At 39.5% G+C, this 18,085-nt stretch overlaps 1 protein-coding gene across 2 annotated transcripts in view; it reads left to right on the top strand.

The window, feature by feature from the left end:
• Window positions 1–17,672, top strand: part of RANBP17 (RAN binding protein 17) — a 1,172,021-nt gene extending 1,154,349 nt beyond the window's left edge. The window contains exon 28 of one of the 2 annotated variants that reach the window (XM_069199335.1): window positions 17,299–17,672. In XM_069199335.1, coding sequence (XP_069055436.1) covers window positions 17,299–17,395 — 97 coding nt within the window. In that variant the 3' untranslated portion in view covers window positions 17,396–17,672. The remainder of the gene's footprint in view (window positions 1–17,298) is intronic. The other variant, XM_069199333.1, reaches the window with a different exon arrangement.
• The last annotated feature ends 413 nt before the right edge of the window (window positions 17,673–18,085 follow it).

The raw sequence follows: 18,085 nt of genomic DNA, 5'->3' as shown, positions 1-18,085 counted from the left end.
GCACTAGCCACCGTACCCCACATACGGAAGACCTTGGCAGGTGGAAGAGCCTTCACCTACCTCGCGGCAAAGAGCTGGAACATCCTGCCTCTGCACCTCAGACAGTCACCATCGCTACCTCAATTCAGGAAGGACCTTAAAACCTGGCTCTTCAACTAAAGCTCAGAAGACAAACCCCCTTAGAACCTTTAGACCCTTAGGGGTGAGTGGTTGCTCTCTATAAACCCTGATATGATTTGATTTGACTTTGTAATTGTTCTTTGAAAAACTTGTTTGCAGAGCTTGAAGGGATCATGTCACTTCCAAAAGTAGTAGGCTTTTAGCGATGTGACTCCTATCACAAGCAGACATTCATTTTGGATCCCCACAACATCTGTCTCAGGTGCATCGGACATATGCATGACTCTGACGTCTGTGAGAATTGCAACCACATGCATGCCAAGACCGTCAAGGAGTGCTGACCTCATCCAAGTGACAGTTTTCATTCAAGCTTTGCTAGCCTTACTCAGATCACTCTGATACACCTTGGGGCCCCAAGTCGTCTGCAGGACCTTCAACCAGTGAAATCAACAATCTTCATCCTTCTGTTTCTGCTGCAGGCACTTATTTGGCCTTACCAAATGCCGGTTGACTGGACGTTTCTCCTGAAGTTGGCCTGATTTGTCTTTATTACCCTCCCACAAAGGAAGTTGCCTCCTTTACATCAGTTCTGCTCAAAGTAGTTGACATTATGGAGTTGCCTGTGCATGTTTAGTAGAATAAGGCTACCCTCCTTCTGCACTCTTAATTTTTTTCTCCACAAAAACATGGTTGCCCTTTAATAAGGCGCTCATGGTTCACATTTTGATTGCATGGAATAAGTCCGCCTTTGCTCTAATGTTGAGCTGCCCACCATCATAGTCTGGCCATGGGTGACCCTAAATTCTTGTCTGCTTTCCCTTCGCCTGAGAGCCTGGTGGTTCAGGCTTCCTCTTGTACGAAACTTAATCCTAACTCATTATCCTCTGCTCTTCCTGATAGCGAGTCCAAACTAAAAGAGGCAATTGTCAAGAAGATATTCTCCTCCAGTGATATGTCTGTTCGTTCCTCCAGTACCATGTGCCTTTTGGCCCACTACTTTCATACCCTTTAGCAGATGGCCCACTTTTTAATACACAGTCCTCCAGGCCATTTGTGAAACCACTTTGCTATGGTGGTATAGATACTGCCAATCAGGTTTTCCTCCAAGGCCTTTACACTATGAATAATTGGGCCCGGGATATGGGCACTTCGGTGGCATACTCTACCATACCTGGATGCATTCCACTGGGTTTTTCAGGGGCATCGAAGGCAACCTTATTGATATGTCATTCGATGGCTCTCATTTGCTCAGTGAGAAAGAAAAGTCAGCCCTGGGGAGATTAAAGAAGGGCTGCTCTACAACTCACTTGTTGAATTTGGCTTCTGCACCAGTTCCATGAAGAGTGCAGTAAATTTAGTTATTCCTAGTCTATCCAGCAGCCACATCAGTATGTTTTGCAGCTACAGAGAGCACCTGCAATGGACGTCAAAGACACCAACAACAGTCGTCTTTCTGTTTCTCCCCGGCTCCTTCCATCCAACTCAAGTGGGAGCACATGTGTTGTTAAAGCATGGGTGTATTCCTTTCTGACATACTGGCAGCAAAGCTTTTGGACCATTTGGTCTTGCACATCATCAGGAGTGGCTACAGCCTCCCTTTTAAAAAAGTTGTCTCCCTTCATCCTCTTCATCCCTAGCATCTTTAGCAGGTCACACCTGCATTTCTCCAGCAGGACTTGGTCTTCTGAACAAGAGGACAATAGAGTTTGATGCTAAGGATAAGATTTGAGAAGGGTTCTGCTCCTGTTGCATTTTGTTCTCCATGAACGATTTCTGGCGCTTCACACCCTTAACCCATTTCTTCACAAAGAGAAATTCAAGATGTTCCTTGTGCAAGTCTTAGACCAGGAGTTCGGAGCCCAGATAGATTTTGCCCGACTTGCATGAATTTAGTATAATTTATTGGTTTGAGTCTGTTCGGTTATTTAATTACATGATATGGCCAATCAACACTCCTTTTGCATTCCACCCATAAATCAGCTGGAACCACTATTTCTATTTCTAACAGTGTATTCAAATCTTCCCACAGGCATTTTGCGAGCTTCACAAATCTGTTTGCTGGTACCATTCCACAGGCTTCTCTCTCAATATCAGGTAGTTATTTGTAAATGACAGAATATCACTTCTGCTCCAAAGGACATGAACAAAATTCCCTCCAGGAATTTCTCTAATTGGAAATATCTTTACTGGATTGTCAGTCTGCTGCACACTAGGAGTTAAATTCGCAGACTTCTTTTTCTTCTTGTCTTGTTTCTTTACCTTTCTGCCTTCCCATTTATCTAATGCTCCCCATGTCTGAATGCTCTGGATGAATTCCTTAATGTGAATTTACATTCCCGATATTCTCATGTTCTCAATGTTTTTGGAGTCAATTTCTAACCTATTACCTCATCTCAAATTCTTCATTTACTCAATCTCTATGACATAATTCAGTAGTTCCCTCAATTAATTCATCTACTTCTGATTTAAGCTTGGTCAAATTTAATGGATTTCCTCCATTGGCATCTCCCTTTGCGCCACTCAGCTTTTCTAGCCATTTGATTAAATGCTGGGGTGACAAATTTTGCGATGAGATATTGTTGTTATGTGCATTGGGCACTTGTTGTAACGTTAGACATGGAGTCTTGTAAGTCATCAAAAATGGGTTAGGGCCTATGTCTGGTCTCAGAGAATTATTCTGTGGAGTCCTGGAGTAATTCAGGTCAATGAATGGACCTGTCTTGTCAAATGATTGATTAATCGAAAAAATGACTCTTACCGTAGTATTGAGTCTCTCCACCTCTGCATTCTGGTTAAATATGTTTGGTCTAGTAGTCCAAACATATTTCACCAGAATGAATGAATAAAGGTATAACGGTACCAATAGTAACAGGACACAGTTCTCACAGGAAAACGTGAAGAATATTTTTTTTTAACATTACAATATTACATGAGGCCCCGCTTTATTTCACAATTGTTTGTCTATTAACATTTAATCAAAACATATTATTAATTCTTGTTAATATAAATCCCTAATATATTTAATTATGTGTGCACATTATTTCTCTAAGCAGTTATTTTTTATTAATATGTCGTACTCGTTATGGCTGCCTCCTACGTGGGCACATTTGCGAAAACTCTCGATTTTATTTTATTTGCATGGTTCATGTTAATTCTTAGCATCTAATAATTTAAATATTTATTAGTACTATTTATGCTCTCACAATAGGTATAAAGATTGTGAGTTTTTAAGCTTTACATTTGATGTGCAGGTTATGGTTTCCACGGTTGTTGCACAAGCTGTGGATTGTGGTCTTAACCACAACTTGCTATTTGCAGAACTATACTTTAACTTTTTTTTAAAGTACATTTCAATTTTTTTTAATCATACATTAAGGTGTTATAACAAAACTAACCGTACACTTTAGCCTTTGTGTTTTTTTCAGCGCAGTATTGAGGTATTTTATTCATATACCACACCCAAGCGTACCCTGAGCTCAGCTGTGTGTGGGCGACTTCCAGCTATGCCCTGTGCCCATCCTGCAGGGGCAGTCAGCCCCTGCGGCACACAGCCTGAGCAATGTGGGTTGGCCGCAAGGTCTTGTCTGCGACCAAACCCTTATTTATGTATTTTTTACATTATTATTTTTTTTTGTACCTTTATATTTTTTTTAAAAAATTGCAGTCCCAGGTCAAGCTTTGCCTCCTGGTACCAAAGACCCAAGCTTCCTTTCCTGAACTATGTTGGAGCTGCATCCTCCCTTCTGGTCCTGCAGTTCCATCATTGGACAGTGAAGCTTGCATGTGTCCATTGCACTGGGCTGTAAAGCTTGCCCTGGGATCACACTTCCCATTTTGTAACCACAGAGCCAGGAGACTCTTTAATGTCTGTGTTTCCAGCCACTTGGATCTGCAGATCCTTTGACAAAAAAAATAATTAATTAAAAAATAAATTAAGCAGAGTGGGTCCCTTTGGGGGGCACCCCCACGCCATCCGAGTAGCCACCCTGTCCTGCCCGTTAGGTGTCCTTTTTAAAAAAAACTTTCATGAGGACCTCTGCTCTAATGGCAGTTGCAACATTTAATTTGTGTTGCTGTCATCCAATGGGATCTTTTCAGATAGAACATTGGATCCAAAATGGCTGACAGAAGGAAAAACTCCTTCGGCCAATAATATTTTCTAAATTTTGGGGTCACAGAGGTCCATGTTAGCACTACCGCTGATGCTCTGCGAATTAACGGTACCTAAACCTCAAACAACTTAACTTCTTCCTAGCCAACCTGAGCACTTTTTCAAAAGCTGATTTTTTAAAAAGCTACTGATGTACACAAATCAAGGAAATCACAGTTTTTGAGTACAGTTCAGTTGTCAGTTTGAATTTATTAAATTCATCGACAGTACATGCAATACATTAAAAGGCATGACAAAACATGTTTTAAGCATAAAAAGGTAAAAGCTAGAGATAAAAACATTCACATTAAATTTTCGTAACAATAAGCCATCAAATGTTAAATACATGCTAGTAGCTTTGGCAACAAGTAAACAGGTGAAGCAGAATGTCTAGTGCAAATGGTATGCTTATGAAAAGTGCAAATCAGTATTTAGTGCTGAGCTGTTTTGATCCAAGCAGTTTGAAAAAATTGGGACACAGCAAACACAACTATTTGATTGGTATCTGCTTTGCAGATAGTCATTGATTCCTAATAGTGCCTTAACCCCAGGGTTAAGCAAAGTGGTTTAATCTGTTTTGATCCAACTTGTTTCAGACAAACCTGATATTAAGTGGAGAGATTGGCTATGCATTTTCGAAAATTACTTGACAGCAATAGATGCTATGTATTACTCCCCATCTAGAAAAGTGGCATTATTATTCAACCATTTATGAACTGCTGGACAGAGGGTTTTTGATAACTTGCCAGTTGTTCTCGCACCAATTGATGAAGGAGTTTCCTGGAAATCTTACATAGAAGCTAAGGCCAGGTTGAGCAAGCAGTATTCGGAAGAACCGAGTGTTTTATTGGAGAGACACAACTTTTTTAAAGGCTGCTGATGAGTCTGTTGAGGAATATATATTGCAACTTTATGAGTTTTGGCATCTAAGTGTGAGCTTGAGAACTATGTGGATATATATATAAGAGACCAATACGTATTCAACTATTACTCCAGGAAAGTGCAAGAACGTCTTCTAACATGTAGGAATCCCACGCTTTCTGAGACAATAGACATAGCGAAAGCCTTTGAAAGATCAATCATAACAACGCAAGTTTTGAGCAATCATAATGGAGCACATGGAAGTATCCAGGAGTGTTTGTCGTCTATTAGTCTACTTACTGAAGATCCTGCCATATGTTTGATTAACAGGAATACCAGTCCGAAAAGAAATGCACCTATGTGCTTTAGATGTGGTTCGAAGAATCATTTTGGGAATTCTTCTTCATGTCCTGCACTTGGCAAAAGATGTATACGGTGTTGCAAGGTTGATCCCTTTCAAGGGATTTGTAGGAGTGCAAGTGTTAATGTAGATAAAGTGAAAGTTAACAAGGATGGGGTTCAAGAGTGTACTGACAAGTTTAATAATTTATTACTAACCGTTGAAACCGAAGAGTCCTACAGTTCAATTTCTCAAAAACATGAGGAGATCAAAGGACCCTTTTGTCAGGAAACTGTTGATGGTAGGGTGTTCACTGTTATGGCCGATTCTGGAGCTCCAGTCACCATTTTAGCAGATACCACCTTTTACAGATTGTGGCCAGACAACATGCTTCTCACACCAGCTGACATAAATCCTAAGGCATATGGTGAGCAAGATGTAGATCTTTTAGGGTATTTCCCTTCAACATCTGAATGCTTAGGTAGACTTACTTTAACAAAAATATAGGTGGCAGTGAAAGGTCGTGATATCATAGGGTGGAAGGACTTGGCTATGTGGGACATTCATCTATGACCCGGTCAAAAGGATCACATTATTTCGGGGGAAGCCCATATATGTAATATTTTTAGTGAGGATAGCCGGATACAAAGTTTGATAAGCAATTACCCAAAACTTTTTAATGATTCCATTGGCACTGTAAAAGGGTTTGAACATGTTATCAAACTAAAAAAGGATGCCATACCGATTATACACAAAGTTAGGCCTGTGCCGTTGAGTGTTAGGCATGAATTGAAAGGTCTTCTTGACAAATTAGTACTTGAGAGTGTCATCACACCTACAGACTTGTCTGAGTAGGTTTCTCCCATTGTTCTCATGAAAAAACCCTCAGGGGATTTGAGGTTGCGTGTCGACCTCAGGTCACTAAATCAGAACATTCTAGTGGATTGCCATCCTCTACCACGTATACAAGAGATGATGGCCAATGTTGGAAATGCAAGGTATTTTTCTACCTTGGATCTTCATTCCGCTTACCATCAAATTGGGCTCAGCTCAGATTTGCAAAATGTAACTACTTTTGTGACACCATATGGTGCATATAAGTATTTAAGATTGCTTTTTGGTCTCGCCTCAGAGGCAAATGTTTCCCAAAAACTTATGGATACAATGTTCGTCTTAGAGCCTCATGTCCAGGCTTTTCAAGACAACATTTAGTTTTTTACAGAATCTACAGTTGAGCATTATATTATTAATGAAAAAGTTTTCAAGATCCTACAGGACTGTAGCATGACATTAAAATTGAACAAATGTAAGTTCATGGCAGAGGAGGTGGAATACCTTGGGCATACAATTTCTGACAAAAGTATTAATTTCTGACAAAGTTATTAAGCCAAAAAACTGTAATGTAGAAGCCATCAAAAAAGCACCTCCATCTACAGATAAAGAGTAACTTAAATCATTTTTAGGCCTCTGTGAATATTACACGCGTTTTGTTCCTGGTTATTCCATGATGGTTCAGCCTATGAGAGCACTACTTAAAAAAGCTGCAAAATTTCAGTGGTCTACTCAAGCTAATCCATCTTTTGAAGATGTCAAGGAACTTGTGATAAACGCCCCTAATCTACAACCATACCAACCACAGATCAGATTGTTTATCTCTGTTGATGCTAGCTTAAAGGGTCTTGGAACCGTCTTTTGACAATGGAGTGGAGGCGTAGAGACCACTGTGACTTTTGCTTCCAGAACTTTGAGGGATGCAGAAACAAAATATAGCATGATTGAACGAGAAGCATTAGCTTGTGCTTGTGCAGTTGACAAATTCAAAACATATATTTAGGGAACTTAATTTTCTATTTTTACTGACCATAAACCCTTAGTCTACCCTTTAAGTGGGAATGGTCTGGATAAAGCTTGGGCGAGATTAGTCAGATTACTATCAATATTCCAAGAGTACAATTTTCAAATTAAATACATTTAAGGAGGGAAAATGTCGAGGCAGATTGTTTATCTCGTTTACCTGTGTATAATAGTGCTGAAATTGTATTTGAAGAAAATGAATGTGTAATTGCTTTGATTGATGTTATATCCAATTGTAAAGAGTAGTTTCTGAAGAAGAATGGTTGAATGTCACTGAAAAAGATGAGGTGCTCAGGAAAGTCTTTCACTATATCAGTCGTGGTTGGCCTCCAGCAAAATCTTTGCTGGGGGAACTCAAATGTTATGTTCAAGTTGCTCTGAGTCATCCTGTGAGAATCAAATAAACTTATTCCAGGCTGGCTAGAAACAATTTCTAATGAGAAAAAACGAGATCGGAAAGAAGAAGATAGTAATGCTGCAATAAGGGAGAAAGTGTTTGCACAACAAACTAAACAGAAAAAATATTACGATGAAAGAAAAAATGTGCATGAAAACTATGAAAAACTTAATGATTGGGTTTTGATTAGGAAACCAAACAGAGTTTTGAAAAGATAATCCAAATTTACTCTACCAGTAAAGTATTAAAAGTCACCAAATGTTCCCTTTTATTACAGGGGAAAGGATGTTGGAATAAAGATAGTGTGGTACCCATTTCTGAGGCGCAAGCCAGTATGTATCAACAAACTTGTCATGATTTTCAGGATGAAGATTCCATGCTTTCTACAGATGTTTGTAACTCTGCACGACATAATGATGATTTTACCATTCATAACTCAAAGAAGTTAATTTTCCCACCGTTTCCTATTGAAAAGCCTCATAACATTGTGGGAAATTCTGTAACTCACAGTTCAAAATCTGATAATTTGAGACAGGTGAAGTTACCTACTAGATTTAAAGATTTTGAATTGTATTAACTGTTTTTTTTGTTTTTATTGGGTTAAGGAGGGGGGTGATGTAGTATTCTCTATTTGTTTTTTAGTCTTTTCTTGTTGGCATTGCTCTGTGCTTAGTGTGTCACCATGTTCTTTGGAATATTCGATGGTCAACTAGAATCCTGGGGGACTGTCCACCGGATGCTTCACTGGTCGTGGGTTCCTACTTTTACCAGGACTGAAATACATCTCTCCGCTCATCACAAGGTTTCTTTGATTTGTTCATTGTGGAAGAAATCTACATTTACAACCGCGAATATAACACCAAATCTCTCAACCAAGGCCTGGGGAACTTTCTGCGCTCTGGATATCAATAGGGTGTCGTTGGCTCAGAGCAACACTGGGATCCTTTGCCCTGGCAGTATGAGTGAATCATTCTCACAATTAGACAAGAATTCTATGCAGCCATTTATGTAAATGAGAAATAATGTTGGTGCTAACACACAACTCTGGTGAGCCCCTTTTTTAATCTCCTTTTTCTCAGTGAGTCCACCAGTAAGGCCACTGCGAACCTGAGCATAATTTTCTGAGTGTAAGTGTCTAATAGTAGCTAACATATCAAATGAAATACTTAAATCTAGAAGGACTTGGCATAGTTTGTCCCTTGGCACCATATTAAAAGCTGCTCACAGGTCCACAGAAGCAACATACAAACTACCCCGCCCTATGTTCACTCTCTTCCACCTAATCATTTGGAATAGAAAAGTCTAATGTATTGTGCTTGAATTAGATCTAGCACATGCAAGCAATAAGTTTATCTAGGATCTGTTTGCAAAATATTTTCTGTAACTAGTCAATTAGGCTGATCGGGCAGTAGTTGCCTGGTTTGTTGTGGGATTCCCTTTGAAATATAGGGACAACCTCTGCTCCACATTTCTGGAATTGCCCCGCAAGATTGCATAAAGTGTGTGTGTGTGTGTGTATATATATATATATATATATATATATATATATATATATTCAGAGGTTCGAGCAATGGAGATCGGCTGGAATATCCAGACCAGAGGCCGTTCCTATTTCATGGTCCTTAAGGGTTGCTGCAGTGTCAGCCATAGAGACAGTAAAGGTTTGGTCAGTGCAAGTGGTATCTTAGTAAGTAAGCTGGTGAGTATTGGATGCAAAATATGAATTGGGAACCTCTACTGAATAGAGAGCTCCAAAATGTGCCACCCACTCACTAACTAAAATATGTGTCTGGTTTGCTGTATCACCTCTTGCCCTCATGTGTAACTAAATGCCAAAACAACTTGGAGTCCTTGTTTTTTGCCTCTTCTAATAGCTTTTCCATGGTCAAATTCTCCCATGTTTTTTAGCTGCCCGTATAACTTTTCGAAAGGAAGATTTGGCTTTCACCCAGACTTAATGACATTAACAAGTCTGTTTTTTTGAAGCAGCAGTTTGAAGTAAACCACTCTTGGGCATTTTTCTGCATTTCTCTCCCAGTCTTTGATTTCACAAGAAACCCTCTGATCTCTTCAAATAGTGCATCATGGATCTCAAGCACACTATTTGGAGAGCTCATGTGCACTTGGAAGAGATCAAGTGCTGTATGAGTACTTACAAGGATGGAATTTATTGCTGTGTTGTTAGACTCTATGAGGGCCCATTTAACATTTCTCATATTAGTTGTCATGATTAAATCATCTGTTCCCTGGATTGACCTATCAAATAAATTGTCAGTAGGCCTGCCATAGGAGGATTAAAAGGTCATAGTCGCTCTCATCCCTTGATGCCACATAAAAGTTCACCAACTAACTCCACAGCCCCAAATTGACAAATAGATAATCCAAACGGTTTCTATAAATTCTTATTTTAAAGATTGGAGCAGGCTTGCAATCCGAAAGTAAATGACCATTGCACGTGCGAAGACCATACCACAAAATAATATTGATCATTTGTAGGGCAGACTGTGACATATGTGTAACTGGGCTGGAATCAATTGCAGATATACCCCAGTATGCATCCTTGTCACTGGCTATGTCGCCAGCGAGTGGAGAGGGTTTAAAATGGGCATTAAAGTCTCATTCTATTATGGTTGCACAATCTTTAGTGCATGAGTTTAACAGCCGATCCAAGTGTCTTACAGTTGGAGATTCTGTGAAGCTAGTAGTTTATCTATTATATACATAACAACATATCTTTACCATTACATAACACTAACTTTAAAATGATTTTATCCTGGCATGGGCGAGAGATCTACTTTAGTGTGCACTGAAGAGATGTTTTTACTCATGTGCATAACCCACCTGCTTTCCGGCCCGCTGAAGAATTTCTAGCCATAATTTGGAAGCTTGTAAAATCTGGCTTAAATACAAAAGAAGCCATCCATGTCTTTTGCAAAAAGCAAACATCAAAAGCATCAATAAAACGGCCCCAGTCACTATTTGATAATTAGGAATTTATTATGCCTGTGATGTTGCAAGAGACAACCATAAAGTTTCTTACATTGGGTGCTTAGGGTTTCTTTTGGCCTTCTAGAGCACATTTCATAGAATCCAAGGTCAGTGGGAGCTCTTCTGGACTGTGAATATTATGAAGTTAGCCAAAAGGAAGATGTCTATCTGAAAGTAAGGGCTCATTGTTATGACTAGGGATACACTCTCCATTTCAAAGTTCTCAAGCTCTCATTTGCATGTGGAGCTGATTCTGAGTTAGGAACCAACTTATAGAAAGACGAGTGTTGGAGATTGTAATTTTTGGGTTGTTTTTTATTTTGGCAAGAGTTACTGAGAACTAGATAGCTGATCAATCAGATTAATAATAGAGGCTGCTCTCAGAGGTTGAAGAATCTCTATTTCCATGGGGCCTTCTCAAACAAGATCTGTAGGCGGTAAACATTTGAATTTGATCTCCAAGCCCAATGGAGATCATATCTGAGGCCAGGTGATAAGGGTCCCCTTGTTAAAGCAGTGGTAAGTAAAGTGATTTTAATATTGTCTGAGACACTGCTTGGATGGGGAACTTCACAGTCACTTTGTCATTGCAAATAGAGTAGCAGTGCCGCACACTTCTGATCCAGTGTATTACTTTATTTGTTAGAGATTGTACATCCTCATAGTTGGTTCCATTCAATTTCAGTTTGGGAACTTTAATCATGAAAATGTCCCTCTCATTAGGGGTACGCACACAGCAAAGTGTTTTGCATATCTGCAAATCATGGATGATAGTTGGTATATTGGGCTCAGTAAAGATTGCCCTAAGGACACAAATGGATTTAAATGTGTGGGCAGGGTGACAGAGATCTATTTCCTTTCCTTACTACTACCAACCTTATACATTGCCCCTCTTTGGGTTGTCATTGGACGAAAACCTGTATTTTCAGTATTGACCAAATCCTTGTAGAGATATGCCGGGTTTGTAGATACCTTCACACTAAATTCTGTTCAGTCATTTATTCTGTATTGATGAGCAAATATTCACATATGAAGTTGTAGGAGAAATGGCAGTTTTGGGACCTCCTGTTTTTTTTTTTAATCCTCCTTTCTCCGACCCACACGAAACGTGCCATGAAGAACCCGAAGACGATGCACGTCTTTTGGGGGAGGCATTAAGGAGTTCCATACAGCTTCACTGAATTGTGCCAAAGTTAGTATGAATACAAAATATGCCTTTATTGTGGACGTCTGATTCAACTTTAAATTAATTGCTGCTGTCACCATCAGACTAATTACAGAGTCAGGAATCATAACGGTTAAGTCTGAGTTTCCCTTGAAAAGGCAATATCTAACTTTTGTGCCATTTGAAGAACCTGCATGAACTTTACAGCCAGATAGCAAAACTGGCTAACTTTCATCACGTCAACGTTTGTGCAGATCTCTTTGTTGGTGTGAAGTTTAAAGAGAGTTACAAAATGAGTGTTTTATATTTTAGCTCTCCTAGACAACTTTGGTCTGTGCCACGGCAAAAATAATGATCGTAATTACACTAAACTAGGCACAAAATTGGAAATTTACTCGGAGATGTGCCTATGCATGGTTAGGCATAAATCTGTTCAAATAACATTAAAAAGGATGTCAACACGTTTTGCATGGTTACATTATTGAGCTAGCTTGACTGCTACTGCACAGTTCCTCTGCAGGTTCATTAATCGAAAAAGAATCGGCGAATCCATTAAAAAAAGATAAAGGAGTGCCAAACTTTTTTCTCCTATTATTCATTTTGCATTTGAAGATCTGCAACAACTGCTTTAGCTATGTAGAAAAATATTTTCTCTATCTTAACAAGTAACCCCTTAAATATGCCGTGTAAGCCCATGGGGCTGAATAATATATTTTTTTTAAACATATGGTATGGTACACATTTGGATAGTGTGCCCCACAGTGGACAAGTACCCACAAGCTGTTTTCAGTGTAGTTAAAGCTGTTTTTTTTACAGGAACAGACTTCAACATAAATAAAATCACTCTGTCCTATACCTGAGCAAAAGACAATATTAGAGAGATGATTACAAGTTATTGTTCTTTTAGTTGAAAAAACGAATTCAATAGTGAAATTAGATTTTTTACAACTTTAGTCAGAAGTAATTTTAGGAAAGTGTACATTGTACACTGTGAGAGTAAGACAGTTTGGTAGTGGTTTGTCACTCAAGCCTACCCTGGACAACTAATGCACATCTATCACAGGCTTGAGAATGGCACTGTTCCTGAACGTCAATGGCTTGGCCTGTGGCATAAGGATGGCATGGTCGTATTCAGCAAATGGTAACTTTTCTATAGGTTTTTGTTGAACTTTGCTGTAAAGTAACCAGTTTTTGTTACATAACCATTTATATCATCAGCGTAGAAGCATATAACATGAAGCAACAGGTTCTGACAGATGTGAATAACAGTGTATTATCAAACAATTACAGACATGCTCGTGTAGTTGATGCTCTGTGCCATTTAGTATAGTGTAAAGCAATATTCAACAATTTGCAAAGGTTAACAGAAGAGGTGAAGGAAATACAATTCTGAAATAGAAAAGGAAAGAACAACTTGTGGGTGGTACACAGAGGACATAATTGCATGTGATAAGTTTCGGACAATGGGGTATGAAAGTGGTGGCACCCGATAGTGAGATTATTTGGTATTGAGGAACATTGAATGGTGTGCAATGGAGGAGGAGCCGGATGAGGCGAGTTGGAGGCCAGTGGCATCTGTAAGTTGGTTTTGGAAAGGGAAAGGAAGATGGATGGGACATGAAGTCTGTAGAAGAAAAAAACACTTTACTTGGGTACTACCAGAATAAACGTTTATTTAGGCGCCTCAAGGACGTGTGTTGAACCTTTGAGAACATCAGCCGTAGACTACTTCCCAGACTGAAAACACAGGCAGTCTTTATACAAATTGCCACGGTCAGTGGTCATCTGGTTCCCCGTAAGAGTAGGGCTACACAAACAAAATGTTTACAGCTTAACAGGTGTGCTCAGCTGTTCAGTTTCCACTTTTCAAAAGTGGGATAGTGCAGTGCATGCCCACAGCATATGTTGTATTTCGACATCTAGTAGTCTGAATAATCTGGGGCATTGGGCATAAGCTGCCAGGAAAAAAACATTTTTCTTTCCCAAAGTCAGGAGTTCTCTATGTGTTATGTATAGTTGGCATTCTCCAACACTTTGGAAGGCTAAGCAAGTACGTGATTCCACTCACTGTCATTGAGTCTCCTGCATATGTCTACTTCGCACTGCTGTCTGAGAGTGTTCAAAAGGACTTGAGTGTGAGCCACAAATGGTCTTATCAGCCCTCTAATGAGATGGTGTCCCATGCCCATGATGTTGCAGTGCTTCACACCAAGGTGGCTCCTCCAATTCAATATACCATTGAGAGCGCATTATGTGTAGCAGTACATTGTGACACAGGAATTGGCCTTGGTATATGCTTGAAAGGCAATAAGTGTCCCTCTTGGAATAAGTCTACTACTGAGGGGCAGACACCTCCTTATAAGAAGGTAGTGGCTTGGGAGGAACCAGCGCTCATCCAGGTGAAAGACAGCTAGAGCCATCAGGATTCATGCTTCCCTGGGAACATTTGCAATAAACCAGGAGTGGAAGTGCTGAAAACACAGGTAGGGATTTTGTGCAAAAGTAGTCAAGACTGGATATACAAAAGTTCCCACTCACTGGCTGTTGCTCATGATAAGGCTGCAACCTCACCACAACCTGCTCACAACATTCCTTGACCTAGGAAGAAAAACACTTGCAGGAAGAAGTCTCTGTCTAGAAGCTGGAAAATGAAGAGTAAAGGACTCCTGACTCCTTCTGGCAGCCAGGAAATGGATCTGCTCTCCATTGGTCAAGAGTTGACGCTGCAGGGATACACAAAGCAAAAGGTCTCCAGCAAACCACTGAAGACTAGAATCTGCTGAAGCCCTGGATGAAAAGGGAATTGATGCCTAAAAGCTTGCCCTCAGGACCAAGGTGCTGCATGAGTGACAAGGAGGAACTTTCCCAGCATTTTGGAATTCGGGTCTGATTTAGAGTTTGGCAGATGGGTTAGTCCGTCACAAACGGATATCCCATCCGCTTTATTACAATTCCCATAGGCTATAATGTGGTCGTAATACGATGGACAAGATATCCGTCACATTTGTGACAAAGTAATCCCCTCTGCCAAATTCTAAATCAGGCCCTTAGTTGTGTTTCCACCTTTGGAGGACCTGAAGAAGTTACTAAGGCTTCCCAAGGAAGGACACAACCTCACCAGGCAATAAAATTAGGTTTGTCTCGCTTGGAGATTTTTCCCATGTTGAAAACTGGGTCGGTAGGATCCTGCAGTTAATGTATTAGGCCTCATGGAGCCCAAGTACAGCTTCCAGTCTTGCTCTGCTGGTGGAATTTTAGGACAAAAAAAATAAGGTTGTCTGAATGTGAAAGTTGCAACTGGGGTGAGACAGCAAATCAATCTCACAGGTGAAGTGACCTCAGCAACTACAAAACCCAGCCTTGTTCCACTCAGACGCTTTGGTCCCTGAACTAATGGCTTGAGTGAGAGTTTGACAATGATATAGCCGACTTCCATGGAGCCTTGCACTGCTGGAAGGCTACAAGCTGTAAAATTTAGATTGAGACCCAAGATAATATATATGACCATTGTATGACCAGTGTGGCCCACTTGTAGCTGCATCCGCTGCTTCACTGTTGGCGCTTTGTATTATCTAGGTGCTTTCTGCCTGAAAACTCAAATCTCGGTTTCTCTTATCCATTTTTAATAAATGTGGTGCCATTTTACTCATGAATTGTTGTAAATTGATTTGGGAAGCTTATTTTATTCGTTTCTGAATAAGTTTACAATGCTTAAATGTAACAAACGTTTTTGTGGGAATTGCTGACTGCTTGCATCATAGCCACCAGGATATGCAGAGTTAGAACTTTGTTGAGATCTAACTTATTAAGTTGTTAAGAGTACCCCCATGCCAAATTAATAACCCACTTTCTGACAGTTTGCATATTCTGTTCCCTAGGCCTCTGTGTGGACCCTCAAAGTAATTCCCCTAGTTGTAAAATTTCTGAAAAGTTCCGGATTTGGCAGATTTTGTTGCCAGATTTGTTGATTCTGGATCCTCCCTGGATACTGCGTACCCCTTGGTAGCCTCAGGATCCTCAAACCCTAAAATAAAAAAAAATATTAATTTGGTGCACCTCAACTGTGCACAGTAGGTGTTCGGTGACCACAGGGGTTGGGCAAATTGGGGGTTGGAGGCCAACAGTGGGTTGGGCTGGGAGACTGGCAGAAGGTTAGGTCCTGTAGCCAGGTGCTGCTGTGCTAACCAAAGTGCGCATTGGAATTAACTGCAAACATAGTAAGAATATTTTTTAGATGATGCATTTATATCATCAAAAAACAAACTGAATAAGTGTTTAAGTGAAGTTACAGTTAGTTTTGGTAATAACACCTTAAGGTATGTAAATAAAAAAAAACCTCTGAATTCACTTTCAAAACCCACCTCTGAAGTAAAACTGAAAACCTCTGTAAATTCTCAGCTATGATTAACTATGCAAAGCTTAGATTATGCATTTGCCACGCAAACCATAACTTGCACACCAAATTCATTGCTTATGTCCACAATATTTATAACAATAAATAAATAGATATCACACCAAATATTTAAATTACACTATCAAGAAATCATGCTATATTTATATAGTTGTGGTAAGGTAATCTGTCATGTCATTAGTCAGATGATGTTTTGTCATTTTAAAGTCCTTTGTGTCATCCAGGGTACGGTTATGAGCTTTGCATTTGGTATGTGATTTATGTTTTGCTATGAAGGTTTGCAGACGTAACCAAGAATGTGGAATTTCACAGGGGGGGGTGGTTGTGTGTTTTTTTTTGTAACAACAGTTGTTCTTTAAATGTGTTTTTATTATATTTATAAATGCCTGTATTAGGTGTGCATTGCATTTGATCAATGCGTGAAAGATCGAAAGAGGTTTTAATGGGTCATATGCTAAACCTCAGCAGGTACCTCATGCACCAACCTCTTGTCTCCACGTCTCATTCAGATCTGTGAGAGCCTCTGAGTTCCTAAAGTGGATCTTCAGTGGACCCACAAAAAAGGAAACACTTTCTTGGTGAGCTGAAGGCCAGCAGGTCCATGGCATCACATGGTCCATCCTGTTCAGAGAGGTTCTGCCATGTGTGGTATGGTGGTATCCCTGCAAAGAAGAAAACAAGCGTTTCCCATAAGTTGGGATGAACTTCCTTTTTCAGATTTCAGAAACGGGTTTTCTTTGAAAAATTAGCAGTGCCGGTCAGTATGCCCAACTACTATGTAATGGCGGACCAGATGACAGGCTGCACTTCTATCAAATAATTCCATGCCACCCCGTTGTGTGTGCAGCAGGTGGGATATTGGAAGCATTACCTCCACTGCGTCTAGCTACTTGGTGACCCACTGGGCGACGTCTAAATGACCTCTAAGCTATTTTCACATGCAATTTGGAGAATTGTTCAATTTAAAAGAGCATAATCATTTAACATTTACTCTGTCTCATTTTCTGTGCAGGTTCACTCAGAATATGTCGGTCTTTCGGAGAGATGTAGCAGAAGCACTTCGAAGTGATGGAAACACAGAAATTGCCAGCTTAGATATGATGAGTTGACACGGAGTTTGATATGCACCATATTTGATAGACTCTGAAAATATTGTTAAATAGATGTTGCCCCCCACTCAAAATGTGTTTTGATTTTAATGATAAATTCTTCAATTTTGCCGAAAAGATTTCTAATTAGAAAGACGACGTGAAGTCACAGTCTTACCTTACAACAATGTTTTCAACCTTTCTATGAAATTTTATTATTTCTATTCTTGTACATCTATATATAACATGGTGTGGTATTAGTAACCAAAGAACAAAATAAATACTATTTGCATCTAAACGTGTGCACGTAAATTATTCGTGGCTGAACAGGGAAATCGATTAAATGTGCAATTGAGAAATCTTCTCGTGCTGCTTTTTGCGGAAAATGTGTTGCTAAAAAGACCTTAGGCAAATCAAACTGAAATAAAGATACACCTCATCTCTCTATTCCTTCCCCTTTTGACATCCTTACATTTAATACTTTAATAGTTGAAATTTACAATAGAACTACTATGTATTTAGTAGTGTGATATATATATATATATATATGTGTGTGTGTGTGTATATATATATATATATATATATATATATATATATATATATATATATATATATACAGGGAGTGCAGAATTATTAGGCAAGTTGTATTTTTGAGGATTAATTTTATTATTGAACAACAACCATGTTCTCAATGAACCCAAAAAACTCATT

This window comes from Pleurodeles waltl, chromosome 7 (assembly GCF_031143425.1).
Source record: "Pleurodeles waltl isolate 20211129_DDA chromosome 7, aPleWal1.hap1.20221129, whole genome shotgun sequence".
Lineage (NCBI taxonomy): Eukaryota > Metazoa > Chordata > Amphibia > Caudata > Salamandridae > Pleurodeles > Pleurodeles waltl.
This window is presented reverse-complemented; position numbering and strand designations above follow the sequence as displayed.